Source organism: Salvelinus fontinalis, chromosome 17 (genome assembly GCF_029448725.1).
Source record: "Salvelinus fontinalis isolate EN_2023a chromosome 17, ASM2944872v1, whole genome shotgun sequence".
Classification (NCBI taxonomy): Eukaryota; Metazoa; Chordata; class Actinopteri; order Salmoniformes; family Salmonidae; genus Salvelinus; species Salvelinus fontinalis.
The window spans coordinates 4721753-4743845 of NC_074681.1; the positions used below are offsets into that span (position 1 = coordinate 4721753).

General features: G+C 42.3%; 2 protein-coding genes across 4 annotated transcripts; both read right to left on the bottom strand.

Moving 5' to 3' along the window:
- Window positions 1-6766: 6766 nt before the first annotated feature.
- Window positions 6767-18882, bottom strand: LOC129813616 (type I phosphatidylinositol 4,5-bisphosphate 4-phosphatase-A-like). 2 transcript variants are annotated; one of them, XM_055865959.1, is made up of 8 exons: window positions 18645-18882; window positions 17359-17552; window positions 16698-16804; window positions 11463-11568; window positions 11253-11305; window positions 10579-10669; window positions 10149-10262; window positions 6767-8462 (listed from the first exon to the last, which is right to left on the bottom strand). In XM_055865959.1, the coding sequence occupies exons 1-8, from the start codon at window positions 18760-18762 to the stop codon at window positions 8361-8363; spliced, it is 885 nt and encodes a 294-aa protein (XP_055721934.1). In that variant the 5' UTR covers window positions 18763-18882; the 3' UTR covers window positions 6767-8360. The 2 variants fall into 2 exon arrangements, with proteins under 2 accessions (XP_055721934.1, XP_055721935.1); XM_055865960.1 differs by having other exon boundaries at window positions 8369-10262; window positions 18645-18880.
- Window positions 18883-19034: 152 nt separating this feature from the next.
- On the bottom strand, window positions 19035-22065 carry dnaaf6 (dynein axonemal assembly factor 6). Of its 2 annotated transcripts, XM_055865963.1 has the most exons (6): window positions 21683-22065; window positions 21366-21435; window positions 20903-20999; window positions 20673-20769; window positions 20300-20385; window positions 19035-19481 (listed from the first exon to the last, which is right to left on the bottom strand). In XM_055865963.1, exons 1-6 carry the CDS (start codon window positions 21773-21775, stop codon window positions 19349-19351), a joined length of 576 nt encoding a protein of 191 aa, XP_055721938.1. In that variant the 5' UTR covers window positions 21776-22065; the 3' UTR covers window positions 19035-19348. The 2 variants fall into 2 exon arrangements, with proteins under 2 accessions (XP_055721938.1, XP_055721937.1); XM_055865962.1 differs by lacking the exon at window positions 21683-22065 and having other exon boundaries at window positions 21366-21654.
- Window positions 22066-22093: the final 28 nt, after the last annotated feature.

Below are 22093 nucleotides of genomic sequence, written 5' to 3' on the forward strand. Positions count from 1 at the left end.
CTTTAATATTGCGGATAGATTGTAGCTTCCATCAATGTAATTGACTGCCTCATTTCCAATCTAAAGTGGGACCCTTACTTTTGCTCCAATATGGTACTGAGAGAGATCCTATGGAGGTACAGTCACACTGTGTCTATAAAATATCTTCATCATCATCACACTGAAGTCAGACATTCAAAAATACCTGTAGTTGTTTAATAATCCATTTGACCTCCTCTGTTATAATGTAACACAGTTATACTCCTTTTTACAAATGCTAAACCCTCCTATTCAGTTCATACATCTTCACGGTGAAGCAATGTGATTGAGTCTTTCCTTGTTGACTGGCCTCCGATAATGCCGCTGAACCATCACGTGGTATTAGTAGTTAAATGTGAATGTAATTATGTCCAAATGTAGCACGACAAAACACACAAAAGTTATTGTACTGTTAAAACAGGGTATGGCGTCGTTCCTGGTTAAAGGACAACACAACACCCTGTCGTTCTCAACTAACATCAAGGCGGTGGCCCGTTCCTGTAGGTTCATGCTCTACAACATCCGCAGAGTACGACCCTGCCTCACACAGGAAGCGGCGCAGGTCCTAATCCAGGCACTCGTCATCTCCCGTCTGGATTACTGCAACTCGCTGTTGGCTGGGCTCCCTGCCTGTGCCATTAAACCCCTACAACTCATCCAGAACGCCGCAGCCCGTCTGGTGTTCAACCTTCCCAAGTTCTCTCACGTCACCCCGCTCCTCCGCTCTCTCCACTGGCTTCCAGTTGAAGCTCGCATCCGCTACAAGACCATGGTGCTTGCCTACGGAGCTGTGAGGGGAACGGCACCTCAGTACCTTCAGGCTCTGATCAGGCCCTACACCCAAACAAGGGCACTGCGTTCATCCACCTCTGGCCTGCTCGCCTCCCTACCACTGAGGAAGTACAGTTCCCGCTCAGCCCAGTCAAAACTGTTCGCTGCTCTGGCACCCCAATGGTGGAACAAACTCCCTCACGACGCCAGGACAGCGGAGTCAATCACCACCTTCCGGAGACACCTGAAACCCCACCTATTCAAGGAATACCTAGGATAGGATAAAGCAATCCTTCTGCCCCCCCCCCCCCCCTTAAAAGATTTAGATGCACTATTGTAAAGTGGCTGTTCCACTGGATGTCATAAGGTGAATGCACCAATTTGTAAGTCGCTCTGGATAAGAGCGTCTGCTAAATGACTTAAATGTAAATGTAAAGGAGGAGTGTATGATGAATAAATCAAACTTTCCCCAACTCTCCATCATCTCTCTCTCCAAGCCACTCCTGCTCTCCTATCTACCATCATCCCTCATTTCTCTTTGTACATTAACAGAGATCGCTTTAAGTGAGTAAGAGTGATGGGATACAGGATGGGATGAGGGAATGTATGATGTACGGGATGAGGGAATGTATGATGTACAGCAGGGGTGTCAAAGTCAAATGGACGGAGGGCCAAATAAAAAATTTAGCTACAAGCCGAGGGCCGGACTGTTCGAATGTTCATTGAAAATTTTTTAAATGACGCATATAGTCTAGTGAACCTAATTGAACCTACTGAAAACCTAACAAATATATTCCAATATGATCAGATAAATAAAGCAATATTTTCTTATGGCTCTGTCAGTAATCTTTAATTTTCAACAGACACAAAAGACAAATTTCCTTTATATAAAAATCCCCATAACATGAACATTAAATGAAAGAAACCGGTATTCAAGGCACCATCAGTAGCCTATATTTTCTATTTTAGCAAAAGTGGGCTAAATTTACTTCAAAGAAAAAAACAATAATAGCAATTTTCTATCATCCACTCAACTGAAATATTTTAAAAATATAATTGGATTGAAATACAATAAAATAAAGTGCAAAAATCTATTAATCAAAAACAACACTTTGTTTAAGGAGAAGTAACATGCAGTGAAAACAAATATTAAACTTTAACTTTTAAACTTGAACTGAGTAAAAACTCTAAATATGTGATTGCACAGTAATGTTCACTTGTTTGAGGTTGAGGGTGATACTTGGTGGTGTCCCATCTTTTCCACAAGTTCATCAATGTTCGGGGTAAGGCTCTGAGCTGAGGAAATCCTCAGAATTGGGTGGAGGTGTTCAGCAGTAAGTCGACTTCTGTGTGATGTTTTGTTCAGGTTCATCAAAGAAAACAGTTGTTCACACAGGTATGTGCTGCCAAACATAGACAACGTTTGAGCAGCCTGGATGCGCAGCTGGGGCATTGTGTCGGGGAGGAAACGGGCGAACTCCGCAGCACCCACTGCCGCATATTTTGCCCTCAGTGCATCATTGCATTGGAGGTCAATCAACTCCATTTGGAGGTTTGGTGGTGAGCTTTCCACGTCAACAGCAAATGGGTTACCGAGCAGTTCCAACCTGCTTTTTTGTGCTTCAAAGTCAGCAAATCGGCGTCGAAAGTCAGCGGCAAGCATACCTATTTTATCAGCCAACTGTGCGCTCGGGAACGCACTGGTAGAGAGCTTCTCTTTCATGGTCTGGCAGCTGGGAAAGTGGCTCAAATTTTCTTTCCGCATCTGCGTCTCCCACAGAGTCAGTTTGGTTTTAAATGCCTTCACTGTACTGTACATATCAGAGATGACATGATCCCGACCCTGCAGCTGCAAGTTCATTGCATTCAGATGACTCGTAATGTCACACAGAAAAGCCATTTCACACAGAAACATTTCGTCTCGGAGTTGTGTTGTGTCTTTCCCTTTGCTGTCCAAGAACAGACAAATCTCCTCACGAAGCTCAAAACATCTTTGAAGCACCTTTCCCTGGCTTAGCCATCGCACCTCTGTGTGATAAGGCAAATCACCATGCTCCGTTTCTAACTCCGTCAGAAATGCCTTGAACTGGCGGTGATTCAAACCTTTGGCTCTGATAAAGTTAACTGTGCGCGTGATGATGCTCATTACATGCTCCATTTTCAAGGCTTTACCGCACAACGCTTCCTGGTGTATGATACAATGATAAGCTGTCAGCTCACCTGTCGCGTTTTCCTCTTGCATCTTTTCCCGTATCTTCGCCACCAGTCCGCTCCTGTGTCCACACATCGCAGGTGCTCCGTCGGTTGTCAAACCCACGAGTTTTTCCCAAGGCAGCTCCATCTCATTTACACATCTTGACACCTCTTCATACAAATCATGCCCCGTAGTTGTGCCATGCATAGGACGTAAAGCCAAAAACTCCTCTGTCACGCTTAGGCTGGAGTCCACTCCGCGGATGAAAATTGACAACTGGGCAATGTCAGAAATGTCGGTGCTCTCATCCACAGCCAAGGAATATGCAATGAAATCTTTTCCCTTTTTCACAAGCTGCTCTTTTAGATTGATGGACAACTGGTCTACTCTCTCGGCAATGGTGTTTCTGCTCAGACTCACATTTAAAAAGAGTTGCCTTTTTTCTGGGCAAACTTCGTCACAAACTTTAATCATGCAGTTTTTGATGAAATCCCCCTCCGTAAATGGCCGAGCTGATTTAGCGATCTCTTCTGCCAAAATAAAACTGGCCTTGACAGCAGCCTGGCCTTGTGATTTGGCTTTTTTGAACAGAGCCTGTCGAGATTTGAGGCCTCGTTTTAATTCCTCTGCCTTTTGTAGCCTTTGTTCCATGTCCATATTCTTGTTTTTGTCCGCGTGTTTCGTTTCATAATGTCGTCTCAGATTATACTCTTTCAGTACCGCCACACTTTCTCCACACAGAAGACACACAGGTTTTCCAGCTACCTCCGTGAACATATACTCCGACTCCCACCTTGTTTGAAACCCCCGGTTCTCAGTGTCCACCTTCCGTTTTGCCATTTTTGATGGGTATCTGAAAGTTAATTTTACTGTGATGCTGACGACTGCTGTGCCAATAAATATTGAAATGAAGCAGCCTACTGCTCGGTGCGTCACCGTTGCATTGTGGGAAATGTAGTATTGGTGCGTGTAAAAGATCTGCGGGCTGCCGGCTTGCTGCGGTCTGCGGGCCGGTTCTAATAATAAATCAAGATCATCCCAGGGGCCGTAAAAAACCTTCTCGCGGGCCGGATGTGGCCCGCGGGCCTTGACTCTGACATATGTGATGTACAGGATGGGATGAGGGAATGTATGATGTATGGGATGGGATGAGGGAATGTATGACGTACGGGATGAGGGAATGTATGATGTACGGGATGGGATGAGGGAATGTATGATGTACGGGATGGGATGAGGGAATGTATGACGTACGGGATGGGATGAGGGAATGTATGATGTATGGGATGAGGGAATGTATGATGTACGGGATGAGGGAATGTATGATGTACGGGATGGGATGAGGGAATGTATGACGTACGGGATGGGATGAGGGAATGTATGATGTATGGGATGAGGGAATGTATGATGTATGGGATGAGGGAATGTATGATGTACGGGATGGAATGAGGGAATGTATGATGTATGGGATGGGATGAGGGAATGTATGATGTACAGGATGAGGGAATGTATGATGTACGGGATGGGGGGGGCGGTCATGTACAGAATGAGTTTAGTGGGACTGTCAATTCTCATCATGTCTGTATGGGAGGCAAAGTGCAAGTGAGAATCTGTGTGTGTTTAACAGGATCTAGCAGAAGGGCTAGCGAGCTAAAGACAATTTAATTTAATTTTTATTTTATTTAACTAGGCAAGTCAGTTAAGAACAAATTATTATTTACAATAACTGCCTAGGAACAGTGGGTTAACTGCCTTGTTCAGGGGCAGAACGACAGATTTTTACCTTGTCAGCTCGGTGATTCAATCTTGCAACCTTTCGGTTACTAGTCCAACGCTCTAACCACTAGGCTACCTGCCGCCCCAAGACAATGCCCTCCGACCTAAAGATAATACCCCCCGAACTAAAGATAATCAAATCAAAATGTATTTGTCACATTCGCCAAATACAAGTGTAGACTTTACCATGAAATGCTTACTTATAAGCCCTTTAATCAACAGTGCAGTTCAAGCGTTAAGAAAATATTTACCAAATAAACTAAAGTAAAAAATAACAAAAAGTAACACAATAAAATAACAATGAGGCTATATACAGGAGGTACCGGTACCGAGTCATTGTGGAGGCTATATACAGGGGGTACCGGTACCGAGTCAGTGTGGAGGCTATATACAGTGGGTACCGGTACCTAGTCAGTGTGCAGGGGTACAGGTTAGTCGAGGCAATTTGTACATGTAGGTAGGGGTAAAGTGACTATGCTTAGATCAACAGCGAGTAGCAGCAGTGTACATGTAGGTGGGGGTGAAGTGACTATGCATAGATCAACAGCGAGTAGCAGCAGTGTACATGTAGGTAGTGGTGAAGTGACAATGCATAGATAATACACAGAGAGTAGCAGCAGTGTACATGTAGGTAGGGGTAAAGTGACTATGCTTAGATCAACAGCGAGTAGCAGCAGTGTACATGTAGGTAGTGGTGAAGTGACAATGCATAGATAATACACAGAGAGTAGCAGCAGTGTACATGTAGGTAGGGGTGAAGTGACGATGCATAGATAATACACAGAGAGTAGCAGCAGTGTACATGTAGGTAGGGGTGAAGTGACTATGCTTAGATCAACAGCGAGTAGCAGCAGTGTACATGTAGGTAGGGGTGAAGTGACTATGCATAGATCAACAGCGAGTAGCAGCAGTGTATATGTAGGTAGGGGTTAAGTGACTATGCATAGATAAACAGCGAGTAACAGCAGTGTATATGTAGGTAGGGGTTAAGTGACTATGCATAGATAAACAGTGAGTAGCAGCAGTGTACATGTAGGTAGGGGTAAAGTGACTATGCATAGATCAACAGCGAGTAGCAGCAGTGTAAAAACAAATGGAGGGGAGAGGGGGGGTCAATATTAATAGTCTGGTGGCCATTTGATTAATTTTTCAGCAGTCTTATGGCTTGGGGGTAGAAGCTGTTAAGGAGCCTTTTGGTCCTAGACTTGGCGCTCCGGTATCGCTTGCCGTGCGGTGGCAGAGATAAGTCTATGACTTGGGTGACTGGAGTCTCTTGACAATTTTATGGGCTTTCCTTTGACACCACATATTACATAGGTCCTGGATGACAGGAAGCTTGGCCCCAGTGACATACTGGGCCGCACGCACTACCCTCTGTGGTGCCTTGTGGTCAGGTGCCGAGCAGTTGCCATACCAGGCGGTGATGCAACCAGTCAGGATGCTCTCGATGGTAACTTCCAAGCTAAAGCCACTTACAGCCAGAAGGCTTGAGGAACAGTTGTCTTCTCCCTTGGTCACGTCCCAAATGGCACCATATTCCCTGTATAGTGCAGGCCCAATAGGGCCCTGGTCAAGAGTAGTGCTCTACATTGGTAATAGGGTCCCATTTGGAACGTGGGTACCTCTTTTTTCCTGCTGCCTTCTCTACCCCCTCCCTCCCTCTTTTTATTATATATTTTTTAAAGCTTTTCAATTTAACTAATCCTTCCATCTCATGTCGCCAAAATAATGAAACTCAAGAGCCCAAAAGGAGCCAGGTTAGGTGTGCATGCGTGGTCATAAAATGTTTTGACACTTTTTGATCACTGGTGCACATCACAAAGCATCATGGAACTTCAACTTTTCATTTGAATAGAATGTAACCGACACTATAATTCCATTATATAACAGCCTGTGAATATGTCTGAGTATCTGTAATGCCACTGTTTGGTTTTCATTACTGTCTTGTATTATGTTGTAGTAAACTGTCTTTAAAAAGGAACACAAAAAAAAGCTTAAAACACATTCTGATATTTTCATACATCATGTCTTTATTGTGTGTAAACAAACTCATATGAGCATCAGCCAGGTTGTTGATTATTGGCATCATTAACATGATCAATATTGTACATAATATCATGATTAAAACATGATCATTATAATAAATAACAAGATATTTTAAAATATCCATTACTGCTACCGTCACAGTTCTGTCAAGCAGGGTAACCATCTCAAAGAGCTGTTTGTGTATCCATCCGTTTGTCACTGTGTGCGTTTAAAATGATGCCATTTGTGGTTGAAATGTTTGATTGTCTATGTAAATGAGGAATGTGTGTGTGGTAATCTGTGGTAATCTGTTCCCGTGTCCAGAGGCTTAATGTGTTAGTAAGTCAAATAATCAACTTTGCAGATTCCCGTTAAAATAAGTAACAATGGTTGCAAAAATAACCCTATTGATTAACAAAACAAAAAATAAAAAGTTCTCCAAGAATCAAATCATGTAGTGTTATGCAAACAAGTGCAATATCGGCTTAGCAATTATTACTCTTACACGAACAACAAATGTGTACAATTTAAACAAAAAAAGTGAACATTGCTGTAAAAAAATAAATAAAAATAATGACCACATCCAAACCACAGACAGGATATATGGTTAGATGAAGTGGGTTTGAACATGCAGGTAGTGTGTATAGATTATCTTCAGCAACCGTTTCCTCTTACCCTGACTGAATCCCCAACGGCACCCTACTCCCTATTTAGTGCACCACTAGAAGAGTAAGGGGTCTACAACAACCACAGCCTGCCTCTGTCACCAGGGCCTCATCATGGTACATTTAGTGTAGTAAGACCATAGAGTTGGATAGACAGCACACTTGGCACAAAGCCAGGTCTTTTCTCTAGCTTTCACCACCTTGAAGCTCTCTAGTACATCTCTATGAGTTCCACTGAGAGCTCATGTTGACCTCACTTGTAAGCTATTAGATGGATAAGAATATAATATTAACCAAAAGCACAATAAAGAGATGATCAGATCACTTGTGTGTAAACTGAAGTCCTTGAGGAGAGATGCTTTTTCACGCTGGCTGCCTACCACAACAGTGACTCTCACAATTTTGGTATGTATGTGTGGGGAATGAGTGTGTACGTACATATATATGTGTGTGTCCAGTCAAATTGTTGAATCTTTTCCTCCAACTTCTTTAAGGCTTCTAAGCTGCTTTGGATCATAGACAAACACTCCCAGACAGATTATGTAGCATAAATATCAACTCCAACATACTGACAGACCTCACTCTGACGATGCCCTAGTAAGCAACCCAATAGGCACCCTATTCCCTATATAGTACACTACTTCTGACCTTCGACCAGACTGAGCCCTGGTCACAAGTAGTGCACCATTAAGGGAATAGGGTGCCCTTTGGGACACAATCCTAACCTCCCTTCAAACCCAGCTCCATGTCTGGGAAAAGGAGGGTAATTTAGGTGGTGCTCACCTTACACTTGCCTCAATTTAGCTTAATTTGCCTTTCAACAACGCTTCAAGGGTTATCCAAAACAAATGAATGAATCTCATGTAAAATGCCCCAAAAACAGAACATATATTCAGGGATGCGGAGGAGCAGTCTTATCCGAGGGCTATGTCATCATTTAAGACTTGGTTCCACTCAGCCATGCCATGATATGAGGCTCTGGTGTGTCTGCCAGCGCCTGCCATAGAGAGACTGGCCTAAGCAACGATTAAAACAGGGAAGGGAAAGTAGTTGAACATGTTAAAGCAAACTATTCATCAATTCATATGTAATGTAGAAGTCAAGCTACTGCTCTTTTAGGAGTTTAGGATATTATTCATCATCCAGTATGGAAACACAATGACAACAGATTAAAGGGAAGGAGGGGAACTTCTTGGTTTGATCTTCAGTTAAATAAAAGGCACCAGGGTAGGGCTGGGCGATATGGCTTAAAAATCATATCTTATGGACGATACATATACACACCTAGATTGTTTATGTTCTCTCTAAATAAGCTTTGTTGTACAATTAAAAAGGTCAAATACTCTACATTTCAAACAGTCAGAAATAATCTGATTAATTCAGGGCTCGTAAAATTAAATCTAGGCTAAATATGAGCCTACAACAATCGTCAGACCCACTAATCACTTAATTATTTTATCAAAATAGTTTAAACCTGCTTTTTAAAATTAAATCACTGATCTGACATCCAAGTCAGTCTATGAAAATGCCCTTTCTGTTTACAAATTTAACCAGAACCAAGTATAATACACATTCCCTAATAATGACCCAACTTCTTGTAGCAGGCATTAGAGAAAATGAAAACACATGTGTCAAACAATCTCTCAAGCACAAGCCCACGTGCTAGTTAGTGAGTAGCCAACTAATCTTTATGGTTTCGAGTTTAGCCAACTTGGATCTGCTCGCTAACAAGGCAAAACAGTTGAATTATTATGAACGCGCCCTTCTTGTCCGTCTCCAATTGTTTGAACAGAATGCTAGTCATCCACTTCGTTCAGATGTGGAAATCAAGTGGCCTACCTTATCTCATAAAGAGAACTAGTTAATATAAATTGTGTTTTTTGCACATTTATAAAAGCTAGACAGCTAGTAGAACAGTAATGCCACGCGCAACATGGAACATTTATTTTCCAGAGCAGACGTTCATTGATACTCCCGTTTTAGTAGTGTCTGCTCTGTGCGTAATTTGAGGAGTTGAGACATAAAAAGGGTATCGTAGAAAAGGTTAACTTCTTCTCTTCCAGTAAAATAATGTTGCAATGTTTTTTTGGTGTCCATATGACCGATTCTGTTGGACCAAACCGGCAAATAGCAAGTTGAAACCGCTTGTCAGACAGGATGTTGTGTGACAGGGGGAGGGGCTTGGTGTGTGTGTAAACAGAGAGGAAGAGGCGAAGCGAGAGGTTTCACTCACTAAAATAAGCCCAATGCGTTTCTATGTTGTTTTCTTAACCTAAGCTTATCGGCTGCCTTCCCGCCTTTGGGACAACGACTCACAACGTAATAGCGGAGACATAAGCATCTTGTCATTATATACAGATCTCTGGTGTAAATGGGAAGGTGCACAGAAGAAGCGAAGGAGACGAGACCAACAAGACAACTCAGAAAAACGATAAAAATAAACTAACTAGATTCTTGCGATACAGGCATTTGGAATAACGCGCAAAACATCAAATTAATTCAATATATCGCCCAGCCCTACTCAAGGGTGAAGTTCACCCTAGGTACAGATCTAGGATCAGCGTCCCTTCCCACAATCCTGACCTTACCCATTAGTGGGGAAATTGCAAAACTGACCCAAGATCAGCATCTAGGGGCAACTTCACCCTACACCTGTGTGTGTGTGTGTGTGTCTATGTGAAGTTCTGTAGGGGCTCACTAACAGGCATGCAGGCCCAGTATAGAGCCCGACCCAGGGTCAGGAGTACCAGCAGGATCAGCATGGCCCAGGAAGCATAGATACCCCCGTAGGCCTGGGCCTTCACCCACGTACCTGCCTACAAAACACAGAGGAAGAAGACTTAGACGCAGCATGTTACAAGGCTAAGGGTGGTGTGTTTGTGATAGAACTGACAGTGTGTCATGTAAAGCAGCCACCTGCAGCACAGAACACACATAGACACAGAGACAGGAGAGAGAACACAGAGAGACGTAGACCCAAGACACATACAGGGTTTTCCCTTAGCTAAAAGGGCTTAGGTGATTTGGTGTCGCAGTGGTTGTGAAACATGACGATATTATGCATTTTTTAAAACATTTTGTTCTTGGGGGTGTGTTTAGTGAGGTGTCATGTATAGTGGACAGTGTACTCACCACCAGCCCAGCAGTGGAGATGCTGAAAAGCAAGCATAGTAGAACACACCACAAGCTCCGCCTTCGAGGGTACCTCTGACCAATAGAGGAGCTGCATGTCGAAGGGCATGACAAAAGAGAAGGGAAGATGAAATATACATGAAATATACCCAGAAGAATTGGTGTGACTTGCTTCGGCTGTCCAAAAGCATTTTTAATGGTAATGGAACTACTTCATAGGTTTCAATTATTTAGTTGAATAATTGCTAAATGACTTAAATGTAAATGAAGCAAGTCACACTAATAAAAGTTACGTAAGAGTCACTGAGCTCAGACTTGAGATGTTGCACACAAGACCGTAAGGAGCTTATGCTGAAGACTAACGGTATGGGAATCTGACCGACTGCCTACAAGGGGACACATACATATTTAAAATATACTATGAAGGACATCAGTGGAGGCTGGTGTGGAAAGGACAACTCATAATAGCTGGAATGTAATCAAAACACATGGAAAGCATACATTTGAAAAGTTCCATTAATTACATTCCAATCTTTACTAAGAGTCTGTCCTCAGTTTTAAGTGCCAGCCACCACTGAAGGACTTCATCTTGAGCATAATTGTGGTATAACCACAGATGGACTTGGCTGTATTGACCGAGCAGCCTATGGACAGAGAAACCAATAGGTACTCACACTTTCCTGCAGTGTGGGCACCTGGCGAGTGTCCTGTCAGTAAACTCTGTCCACTGAAACACATTACAAGAAAGTCACTGAAAATATATTGGACAAGAAGGTCTAAAGGGGAGGAACCGTCTCCTTAACAGTCAAGGAGAAAGAATGTGAGGAATCATGGAATGACTCATTGAGATAGAGCCTAGCTTTGAGGGAGGTGAAGGGTCGTACCAGGAAAGTGTTGTTGCAGTGTCCACAGGAGACGCGAGCTCCGGCCGGCTGGGGTTCAGGGCTTGCTGGACCAGGGTGGACTGGACCCAGGTTTATTATCCTCTTACTGGGGAGCACAATCACAGAAACTCACTGTTCAGTCTAAGTCAGTATTACTAGCTAGGTTCAAATATAACAGCGTTACCACACAGGAAAACAAACATAACATTTGAGTCATTTAGCAGTTGATCTTATCCAGAGTGACTTCCAGTCAGTGCATCCCATTGACTATAGTAGGGAAAAACAACCAGTCAGTCATTGCAAGTAGACCCTTTTTCCAAATAGCCGTTATCAGCATAGTCAGTGCCAGGAAGAAAATGTAAAAAAAACTCAGCAACCACTTACCTCGCTGTTCAGTCGAAGTCAGTATTACTAGCTAGGTTTAAATACAACTGAGTGCAAGTTCCATACCGGTCAACAAACGTATCTAGGGGCCTGGGTTAGCCTAACGTAGCCCTTGCTGTACTAGTATCAGTGTCAACTAAGGGGTTTCAAATACTGTAACAACTGTATTCACCAAGTAGACAACATGCCACCTGGACAAACTATCTTCATATCCAGGCAGTGGTTGTGTTCAAAATATTCCCTATATAGTGCACTACTTTTGACCAGGGCCATATGGCTCTGGTTAAAAGTAGTGCATTATAGGGAATTGGTGCCATTTCAGTCATATGGTGCATTCGGAAAGTATTCAGACCCCTTCCCCACATTTTATTACGTTACATCCTTATTATAAAGTTGATTAAATAACTCCCCCCCGCAATCTACACACAATACCCCATAATGACGAAGAGAAAACAGGTTTTTAGAAATTTTTGCAAATAATCAATTTTATTTTATATAGCCCTTCGTACATCAGATAATATCTCGAAGTGCTGTACAGAAACCCAGCCTAAAACCCCAAACAGCTAGAATGCAGGTGTAGAAGCACGGTGGCTAGGGAAAAAAAAAAAAAAACTCCCTAGAAAGGCCAAAACCTAGGAAGAAACCTAGAGAGGAACCAGGCTATGAGGGGTGGCCAGTCCTCTTCTGGCTGTGCCGGGTGGAGATTATAACAGAACTATGCCAAGATGTTCAAAAATGAGAAACTGAAATACCTTATTTACATAAGTATTCCAACCCTTTGCTATGAGACTCGAAATTGAGCTCAGGTGCATCTGTGGTAAATTTAATTGGACATAATTTGTAAAGGCACACACACACCTGTCTATATAAAAAGGTCCCACAGTTGACAATGCATATCGGAGCAAAAACCAAACCATGAGGTCAAAGGAATTCTATTTGCCATATATTTTTCAACTGTGAAGTTTCAAAGGTTGTGAACCTTTCTATTCTAACAGTTCCTACTGATTGTAAATTAAAAGAAACATTTTTGATAAAAAGTACTATATTATTTTCAAATCACCCAGCAGGGCTATTTGCAGAGTTAACACCAGGTAAATGCTGAATTTTTTCTGCCTTTCTTGAACCTGCGACCAAAAACAAGTGCATTCAGAAAGAATTCAGACACCTTCACTTTTCCCACATTATTACATTACAGTCTTACTCTAAAATGTATTAAAATTGAAAACTGAGCAATCGAGGGAGAAGAGCTTTGGTCAGGGAGGTGACCAAGAACCCGATGGTCACTGACAGAGCTCCAGAGTTCCTCTGTGGAGATGGGAGAACATTCCAGAAGGACAACCATCTCTGCAGCACTCTACCAAGCAGGCATTTATGGTAGAGTGGCCAGACAGAAGCTACTCCTCAGTAAAAAGGCACATGACAGCCCACTTGTTTGCCAAAGGGCACCTAAAGGACTCTCAGAACATGAGAAACAAGATTCTAAGGTTGAATGAAACCAAGTTGGAACTCTTTGGCCTGAATGCCAAGCATCACATCTGGAGGAAACCTGGCAACCTCCCTACTGTGAAGCATGGTGGTGGCAGCATCATGTTGTGGGGATGTTATTCAGCAGCAGGGACTGGGAGACTTGTCAGGATGCATCGTCAACTGTGGGACCTTATATAGACAGGTGTGTGCCTTCCCAAATTATGTCCAATCAATTGAATATACAACAGTTGAACTCCAATCAAGTTGTAGAAATCTCAAGGATGATCAATAAAAACCGAAAGCACCTGAGCTCAATTTCAAGTCACATAGCAAAGGGAGTGAATACTTAAGTAAATAAGGTATTTCAATTTTTTTTTTGTAATACATTTGCAATAATGTCTAAAAACCTGTTTTTGATTCGTCATTATGGGATATTTGGTGTAGATTGAGGAAATGGTTTATTTATTCAATTTTAGAATAAGGCTGTAACTTAACAAAATGTGGGGTAGGGAAGGGGTCTGAATACGTTTTGAATGCGCTGTATATCAATGATTTAATGGTCCGCCCGCATTCTGTCCCCCATCAATAGTTTAAACTTCTGGTGCCAGAGAGAATGACATAAGAAAGTAGTCAAGACGACTAGTTTGATTAAACCTCCTCCATGTACATCTCACTAGGTCAGGTTATTAAACCTCCTCCATGTATATCTCACTAGGTCAGGATATTAAACCTCCTCCATGTATATCTCACTAGGTCAGGATATTAAACCTCCACCATGTATATCTCACTAGGTCAGGATATTAAACCTCCGCCATGTTTATCTCACTAGGTCAGGGTATTAAACCTCCACCATGTTTATCTCACTAGGTCAGGATATTAAACCTCCACCATGTATATCTCACTAGGTCAGGATATTAAACCTCCTCCATGTATATCTCACTAGGTCAGGATATTAAACCTCCTCCATGTATATCTCACTAGGTCAGGATATTAAACCTCCACCATGTATATCTCACTAGGTCAGGGTATTAAACCTCCACCATGTATATCTCACTAGGTCAGGATATTAAACCTCCTCCATGTATATCTCACTAGGTCAGGATATTAAACCTCCTCCATGTATATCTCACTAGGTCAGGATATTAAACCTCCACCATGTATATCTCACTAGGTCAGGGTATTAAACCTCCACCATGTATATCTCACTAGGTCAGGGTATTAAACCGCCACCATGTATATCTCACTAGGTCAGGATATTAAACCTCCTCCATGTATATCTCACTAGGTCAGGATATTAAACCTCCTCCATGTATATCTCACTAGGTCAGGATATTTAAGCCTCCATATATCCACTAGTTCCTAAATATCCATAATATTTGTAATTTCCTTAAGTGCATGAGGGTAATCATTTGTAGTGTGATGTCCTTTAAAGTCCATTGAGGTACTTAAAACCTTATTATAATCTCTCACCATAATAATTGAGTCATGTATTGCTTGTAAGAGCGAGAGAGATATACCTATCTATCTATATAGTTGAAGTCGGAAGTTTACATACACTTAGGTTTTAGTCATTAAAACTCATTTTTCAACCACTTCACAAATTTCTTATTAACAAACTATAGTTTTGGTAAGTCAGTTAGGACATCTACTTCGTGCAAGACAAGTAATTTTTCCAACAATTGTTTACAGACAGATTATTTCACTGTATCACAATTCCAGTGGGTCAGAAGTTTACATACACAAGGTGGACCGTGCCTTTAAACAGCTTGGAAAATTCCAGAAAATTATGTCATGCTTTAGAAGCTTCTGATAGGCTAATTGACATCATTTGAGTCAATTGGAGGTGTACCTGTGGATGTATTTCATGCCCTACCTTCAAACTCAATACCTCTTTGCTTGACATCATGGGAAAATCTAGAAAATAAATATCTCAGCCAAGACAGATTATTTTTTTTTTTTTAGACCTCTACAAATCTAGTTCATCCTTGGGAGCAATTTCCAAATGCCTGAAGGTACCATGTTCATCTGTACAAACAATAGTACGCAGGTATAAACACCATGGGACCACGCAGCCGTCATACCACTCAGGAAGGAGACGCGTTCTGTCTCCTAGAGATGAACGTACTTTGGTGCAAAAAGTGCAAATCACTCCCAGAACAACAGCAAAGGACCTTGTGAAGATGTAGGAAACTGGTACAAAAGTATCTATATCCGCAGTAAAACGAGTCCTATATCGACATAACCTGAAAGGCCGCTCAGCAAGGAAGAAGCCACTGCTCCAAAACCGCCATAAAAAAGCCAGACTACGGTTTGCAACTGCACATGGGGACAAAGATCGTACTTTTTGGAGAAATGTCTTCTGGTCTGATGAAACAAAAATAGAACTGTTTGGCCATAATGACCATTGTTATATTTGGAGGGAAAAGGGGGAGGCTTGCAAGCCGAAGAACACCATCCCAACCGTGAAGCACGGGGGTGGCAGCATCATGTTGTGGGGGTGCTTTCTTGCAGGAGGGACTGGTGCACTTCATAAAATAGATGGCATCATGAGGGAGGGAAATTATGTGGATATATTGAAGCAACATCTCAAGACATCAGTCAGGAAGTTAAAGCTTGGTTGCAAATGGGTCTTCCAAATGGACAATGACCCCAAGCATACTTCCAAAGTTGTGGCAAAATGGCTTAAGGACAACAAAGTCAAGGTATTGGGAGTGGGCATCACAAAGCCCTGACCTCAATCCTATAGAAAATGTGTGGGTAGAACTGAAAAAGCGTGTGCGAGCAAGAAGGCCTACAAACCTGACTCAGTTACACCAGCTCTGTCTGGAGGAATGGGCCAGAATTCAACCAACTTATTGTGGGAAGCTTGTGGAAGGCTACCCAAAACATTTGACCCAAGTTAAACAATTTAAAAAGGCAATGCTACCAAATACTAATTTAGTGTATGTAAACTTCTGACCCACTGGGAATGTGACAAAATAAATAAAAGCTGAAATAAATCATTCTCTCTACTATTATTCTGACATTTCCCATTCTTAAAATAAAGTGGTGATCCTAACTGACCTAAGACAGGGAATATTTAATAGGATTAAATGTCAGGAATTGTGAAAAACTGAGTTTAAATGTATTTGGCTAAGGTGTATGTAAACTTCCAACTTCAACTGTATGTACATATATATATTTTTTCTTCTTTTGAAAGCAGCGTGGATCATCATTATTTGGACAGTAGATTAATGAGCCAAATCTGTTTATGGCCCAATAGCATATTTAAAAGTATCCACCTTATTTGGGGATCCGTTTGAACAGTTTGCACATTCAGATCAAAATTCTTAATTAATATCACCCCTTTTTGATTTCTAAATATATAAAAATTAGCCCCCTTACCAGTAGGGGCGGGGACAGGCGATCCTCTGAGAGGTGACTTTGCAGATGAGTAGACAGTTACAGGGACAGCGGACATACTTCTTCCCTCCTGGTGCATTCTTGATGGGCTACAGAGGGAGACAGAGACACATAAGTGGAGGAATAGGAGGAGAGAGAGGGGAAAGAGGAGAGGGAGGAGAGGGGGAGGAGGGAGAGGAGGGAGAGGAGGGAGAGGAGGGAGAGGAGGGAGAGGAGGGAGAGGAGGGAGAGGAGGGAGAGGAGGGAGAGGAGGGAGAGGAGGGAGAGGAGGGAGAGGAGGGAGAGGAGGGAGAGGAGGGAGAGGAGGGAGAGGAGGGGGAGGAGGGGGAGGAGGGGGAGGAGGGAGAGGAGGGAGAGGAGGGAGAGGAGGGAGAGGAGGGAGAGGAGGGAGAGGAGGGAGAGGAGGGAGAGGAGGGAGGGAGGAGGGAGAGGGAGGAGGGAGGAGGGAGAGGGAGGAGGGAGAGAGAACAAGCCAAACAAGATTAACAAGTCATTATCAGGGTACCATTTTGCAACGCAACCTAAATGAACACGCAGGTAGATGTAAGGTACACATAGGACTCTGTTCAGAAGTAGTGCATTACACAGTGAACATTTGAGATGCAACCTAAATGAACATGCAGGCAGTAAACAGGTTAGCCACCGTAGCCTCGTTGCAGACCCCACACTTGACCACATGCTGGTGGAGCTTCCCCTCCACGCTGATGAGGCTCTGACACACCCTACAGCTGATGACTGGCGCACTGCCACTCTCTGGGGAGGTGAGGGGGGAGTATGGAGGAGGGTCCTCCCCCAGGAGCACTGAGGGCTGGGTGGGGCTGGGGAAGGGAGGGAAGCCTGAAATACAGAGAGAGGGAGGCACATTTAAAATGTTGGTCATTTTAGCTGACACTCTTATTCAGAGCGACTTACAGTCAGTGCATTCAACTAACTAAGGCCTTAACAAAATGCACACATAGTGGCAGAGTAGTGCACTGCCGCTGAAACAAGAATGGGTTACACAGAACTTGAGGCTGGAGTTCCAACTGAAAATGAGCTTTATAAAAAAAACTGCAGGGACTTCTCTCTCTGTGTATGGAACTTAACATAATTGTAGTACGATTGACAGAAATCAGCAGTTACCACTATACAAATAACTTCAAATAAATCAGTTGTTTGTAAATAAATACATTAAAAGGCATATTGTGAACAAACACCTGTTTTACCCCGCAACTCATGCCGTTGTTCTAATATGTAGGTAAGTACAGTAGCCCCTCCCAATTACTGTCTCCGTTGGTCGTCGTCTTATATTGCAGTAATTATGAGCTTCCCTAGTGGCCCAGAGCGGTGTCAATCAAATCAGGTGTTTTGGTTACATACAACAGAGATTTGCAAACTAGCTAGCTAGACATCACTGGCGGTATATCTTCAAATAACTGTAGAAATATTACACTACTAGCTATCATTTTATAATAGGCCACCAACATCTCAGAATTACCAACAATATTATAAACACGTGGATCACCTTGTATCTTGCATACTATACTGAGCAATTAGCTAGTTGGGCTACTTAGTTAGCCATCTTTGGGTAGACAAAGTTATAGTTAGTTCCATACATAAAACGCAAAACATCATGGGTGTTTGTTTCGTACATCTCTGCAACTATGATGACTAGCCGACAAAATGCCAAAACGTTACAAAAATGGAGCCAATTAGCTAGCCAGGTGACTAGCTAGTTATTCGGTTTGATGGGCGTAGCAGCCAGCTAACCGCTTGTTAGCTAGCTAACAGGCATGCTTGCATCAACAGCTGGCTAGCAACCACGATTCATTCCCCAGATACTAACTGTCCATGTAGATACCAAGAAAGCAACCTTTCGTGCTCTTGACTATCTGCAAATCATAGTGACCGACGCTTTGGCTAGGTAGGAGAACATCCATGGATACTCACTTTGTGGTTTATTTGGTAAACCATAGGGAGCCGAGCCTGGTGACACTCCGCCGTTACCGCCGACAAGAGCACCATCTCCAAGATCTGCTAGTAACGGGGACCTCTCACCGTCCGCCATACCGAGAGCAAATGCGTGGGAGGTGCAAAACCGTACAGCGCAATGATATGGAGCCGTTATATTGTTGTGTCCAGGATTTTGTCTGAAACGTATGCGTCACATGATCACACGTTCGCTGCTGTGACTGTCAGACCATGCACGCTTCCCCATAATTGGTCAACACAGCCCACAACTGCCTATGATAACACAGCATATTGCATAGTAACAAACAAGAATGGTAACGCTAAAATATAGCAGAGGGTGTTGGTGAATATAGCACAAGGAGGAAAATAAACCAGACAAATATATTTATTGAAACGCTGCCAATATTTTTCACGGAACAGAAAAAAATATATTCAATGAACAGATTAAATGGTCAGACTTTATAATGAAATAGCCATCTCTTCTGCTTCATGACTGAAGACAGAGGCTCTGCTCTCACCTGTGCACAGGTCAGGTATGTAGGAACTGAAGGAACCCCTAGATAGATAGAGACTTCAGGACTTCAGGAACCCATAACCACATGCACGTGTCCTCCGAGATTTGCTTAATTTCCTCTCGAGTTCAGTTTGCTCCTCAATTATTTTTCCTTTCTCCTAACTTTCTCTCATCGTTGCAGGTTGATTTGGTCCATGAGGCGGTTCATTGGTAGAGTGACCTCCAGCTCCTGTCTTTCACTGTAGAACTGGGCTTTTCCATCCTGACTGTGGACTGGGTGAGGAAGATGTAGGCCCAGTTTACTGTGTGGAGAGAGAAGAAAGGATTTAAAGCTAGACTCCTTAATTGCTACATTCATTTTTGGACTTTTGAATTAATTATATAAACCCATTGATTCTTGAAGAATATAACTTATAAATGCCTTATTTTACTGTTATTTTACTGCTGCACTCTGATTATTTGTTATTTTTTTACTTATCTATTTACTTAACAATTATTTTTCTTAAAACGGCATTGTTGGTTAAGGGCTTGTAAGTAAGCATTTCACTGTAAGGTCTACTACACCTGTTGTATTCGGCACATGTGACAAATAAAATTTGATTTGATCTTAGTTAAACTGTCAATCCCCATCAGAACCTAACATGTAAACAATGTAAATGTAAACAAACACTATATAGCCTCAAAACATGGTTAAAACGATAAATCCTTGCATCCATAGCCCTGTCTTGTTAATTTGAGAGTTCTTACATTTTTTCCAGGCCCATTCTTTTTTTATCAAAACAGAGGGGGTGTGTCTGTTTTGTTATGGTTTCAATTAAGGATTCTAGCTTTAATGAGTAAAATAGATATGAGAGAAAGAAGGAGCGAGAGACAGAAATACATTGTGAGTGTGAGAGAGAGAGAGAGAGAGAGAGAGAGAGAGAGAGAGAGAGAGAGATGACGACACGTGCTTTAGATAGAGATAAATATAGAGATAAAGCATTCTTTATGAAGAAAGAAGGAACAAGAGAGGAGGTCAGTAAATAGTAGCAAATAGTTTTCTGACTGTGGATAGAAAGTCTGAAACTCTTTACAGAAGGATGGCAGGCAACATTCTAAAGAATTTTCTAAAGAATCTTACAAGTTTGGCGTTCGCAGATCAAGGAATTTCTCCCTCACATCCAAGACTACATCTGTTGCTTTGGTGTCTGGCAGTTTGATTTTCACCTGAAGAGATAAAGTTTATATTATTATTATATTATTGTTCTGTACGATAAATTTCAGATGGGTGTAATAGACTCCAAAAAACTTGCCCTCAACCCAGATGGAGCACATTCTATTCATCTATTCAAGCCAAGTAATAGACGCAAGAAGATGTAATATTGCATTACAGAGCACAACACTGTAGCTACATGGTTACCAATAGCATAGAATTACATACAGGATCCTATAGAACTATGTATAGAATCCTCTAGAATTACGTATAGAATGAATTATAGGATCTCTATGGTTACCAGCATGCTGTCACAGCACATGGAAGAGGGATCCTTTCTGCTCATCCCAAGAAACACGTCCTCTGTCCCAACATTCTGCTTCAGCAATATGTCATACCTGAAAACACACACACACGTTCCCCAGCCAACAACAATGACGAAGAAATCAGATGTGAGGGATGGGAGTACCAATTGCATTGTCTGGAATGTTGTTTTCTTTTTCATGGTGATAGACTGCAAACTTGACTTACTCAGGCTTTGGCCGGGTGTCTGTGAGGTCATCAAACTGTGACCCCTCTGTCACCTCCTCCTCACTCCAGATGGCTTTACTGTCCTTCTTGGTGTAGGCTGTTGTAACAATAGAATTAGTCATTTCATAGGATCTCTATAGTTGTAACTTCATTTTAAAAATTTATATTTAACCTTTAGTTAAAGTAGGCAAGTCAGTTAATAACAAATTCTTACTACCCCGGCCAACCCCTAACCCGAATGACACTGGGCCAATTGTGTGCCGCCCTATGGGACTCCCAATCACGGCCCGTTGTGATACAGCCTGGAATCGAACCAGGGTCTCTAGCACTGAAGTGCATTGCCTTAGACCACTGCACCACTCGAGAGCCCCAACATACACAGCTTGTTACTGTTCATCCCAAAATGGCACCCTATTCCATATTCCACTACTTTTTCGGTACAGGCCATCTGATAAAAACATACCTGATTTGTTGGAAGCAGGTGAAGGGAGACCAATATCTCCAGGTCCCATTACGGCGGATGATGTCATATTCTGTTCAGAAAATATTTCAAAGAATAAATCACTTTCAAAGACTGACATAGAAAGCAAGCGCAAAGTAGCTATTGTCACATATCTAACGTTAACTAGTTGCATGATCATCGGTTTTTGCTAGCATGCTAACTGGACAAGTTATTACATTTTGTTTGCCAAAACCAATTTTATTAGCTAGTTTGTTTACGCAAAACTAACGTTGGAGAAGTACAGCTCATCTCAATGATTAACGTTAGCAATGCCTTACACTACAATTATATTCATCATCCTCGTCCCGCGTGGATAAGAGGGCAGAGAGCGCTTGTAGATTCTGGACTGATGACAACCCCTCCATTGACATTGTGAAAGAATATTCACTTGCTCGAGCAAAGGCTTCACAAAGTCAGCTAACGTTAGCAAGTTACAACAAACAATATTGCTGGATACGTCAATCTCGCGTTAAACCTAATGGCTAATCTCTGTGTACCTAAAATAGGCGAATCAAGATTATCTAAACAAAATAAATTCACAGCGACAGGATATATTCCTGTCCCAAAGGGGAACGTCAAATATTTTTTAGAACTAAACCTATCTGTGGGAATGTGTCGGGCAACTGTTTCCAGGGAGATGGTCGCTCAGCTTTTTTCGATGCCATGGAAACCGCGACTACGTCATCTTG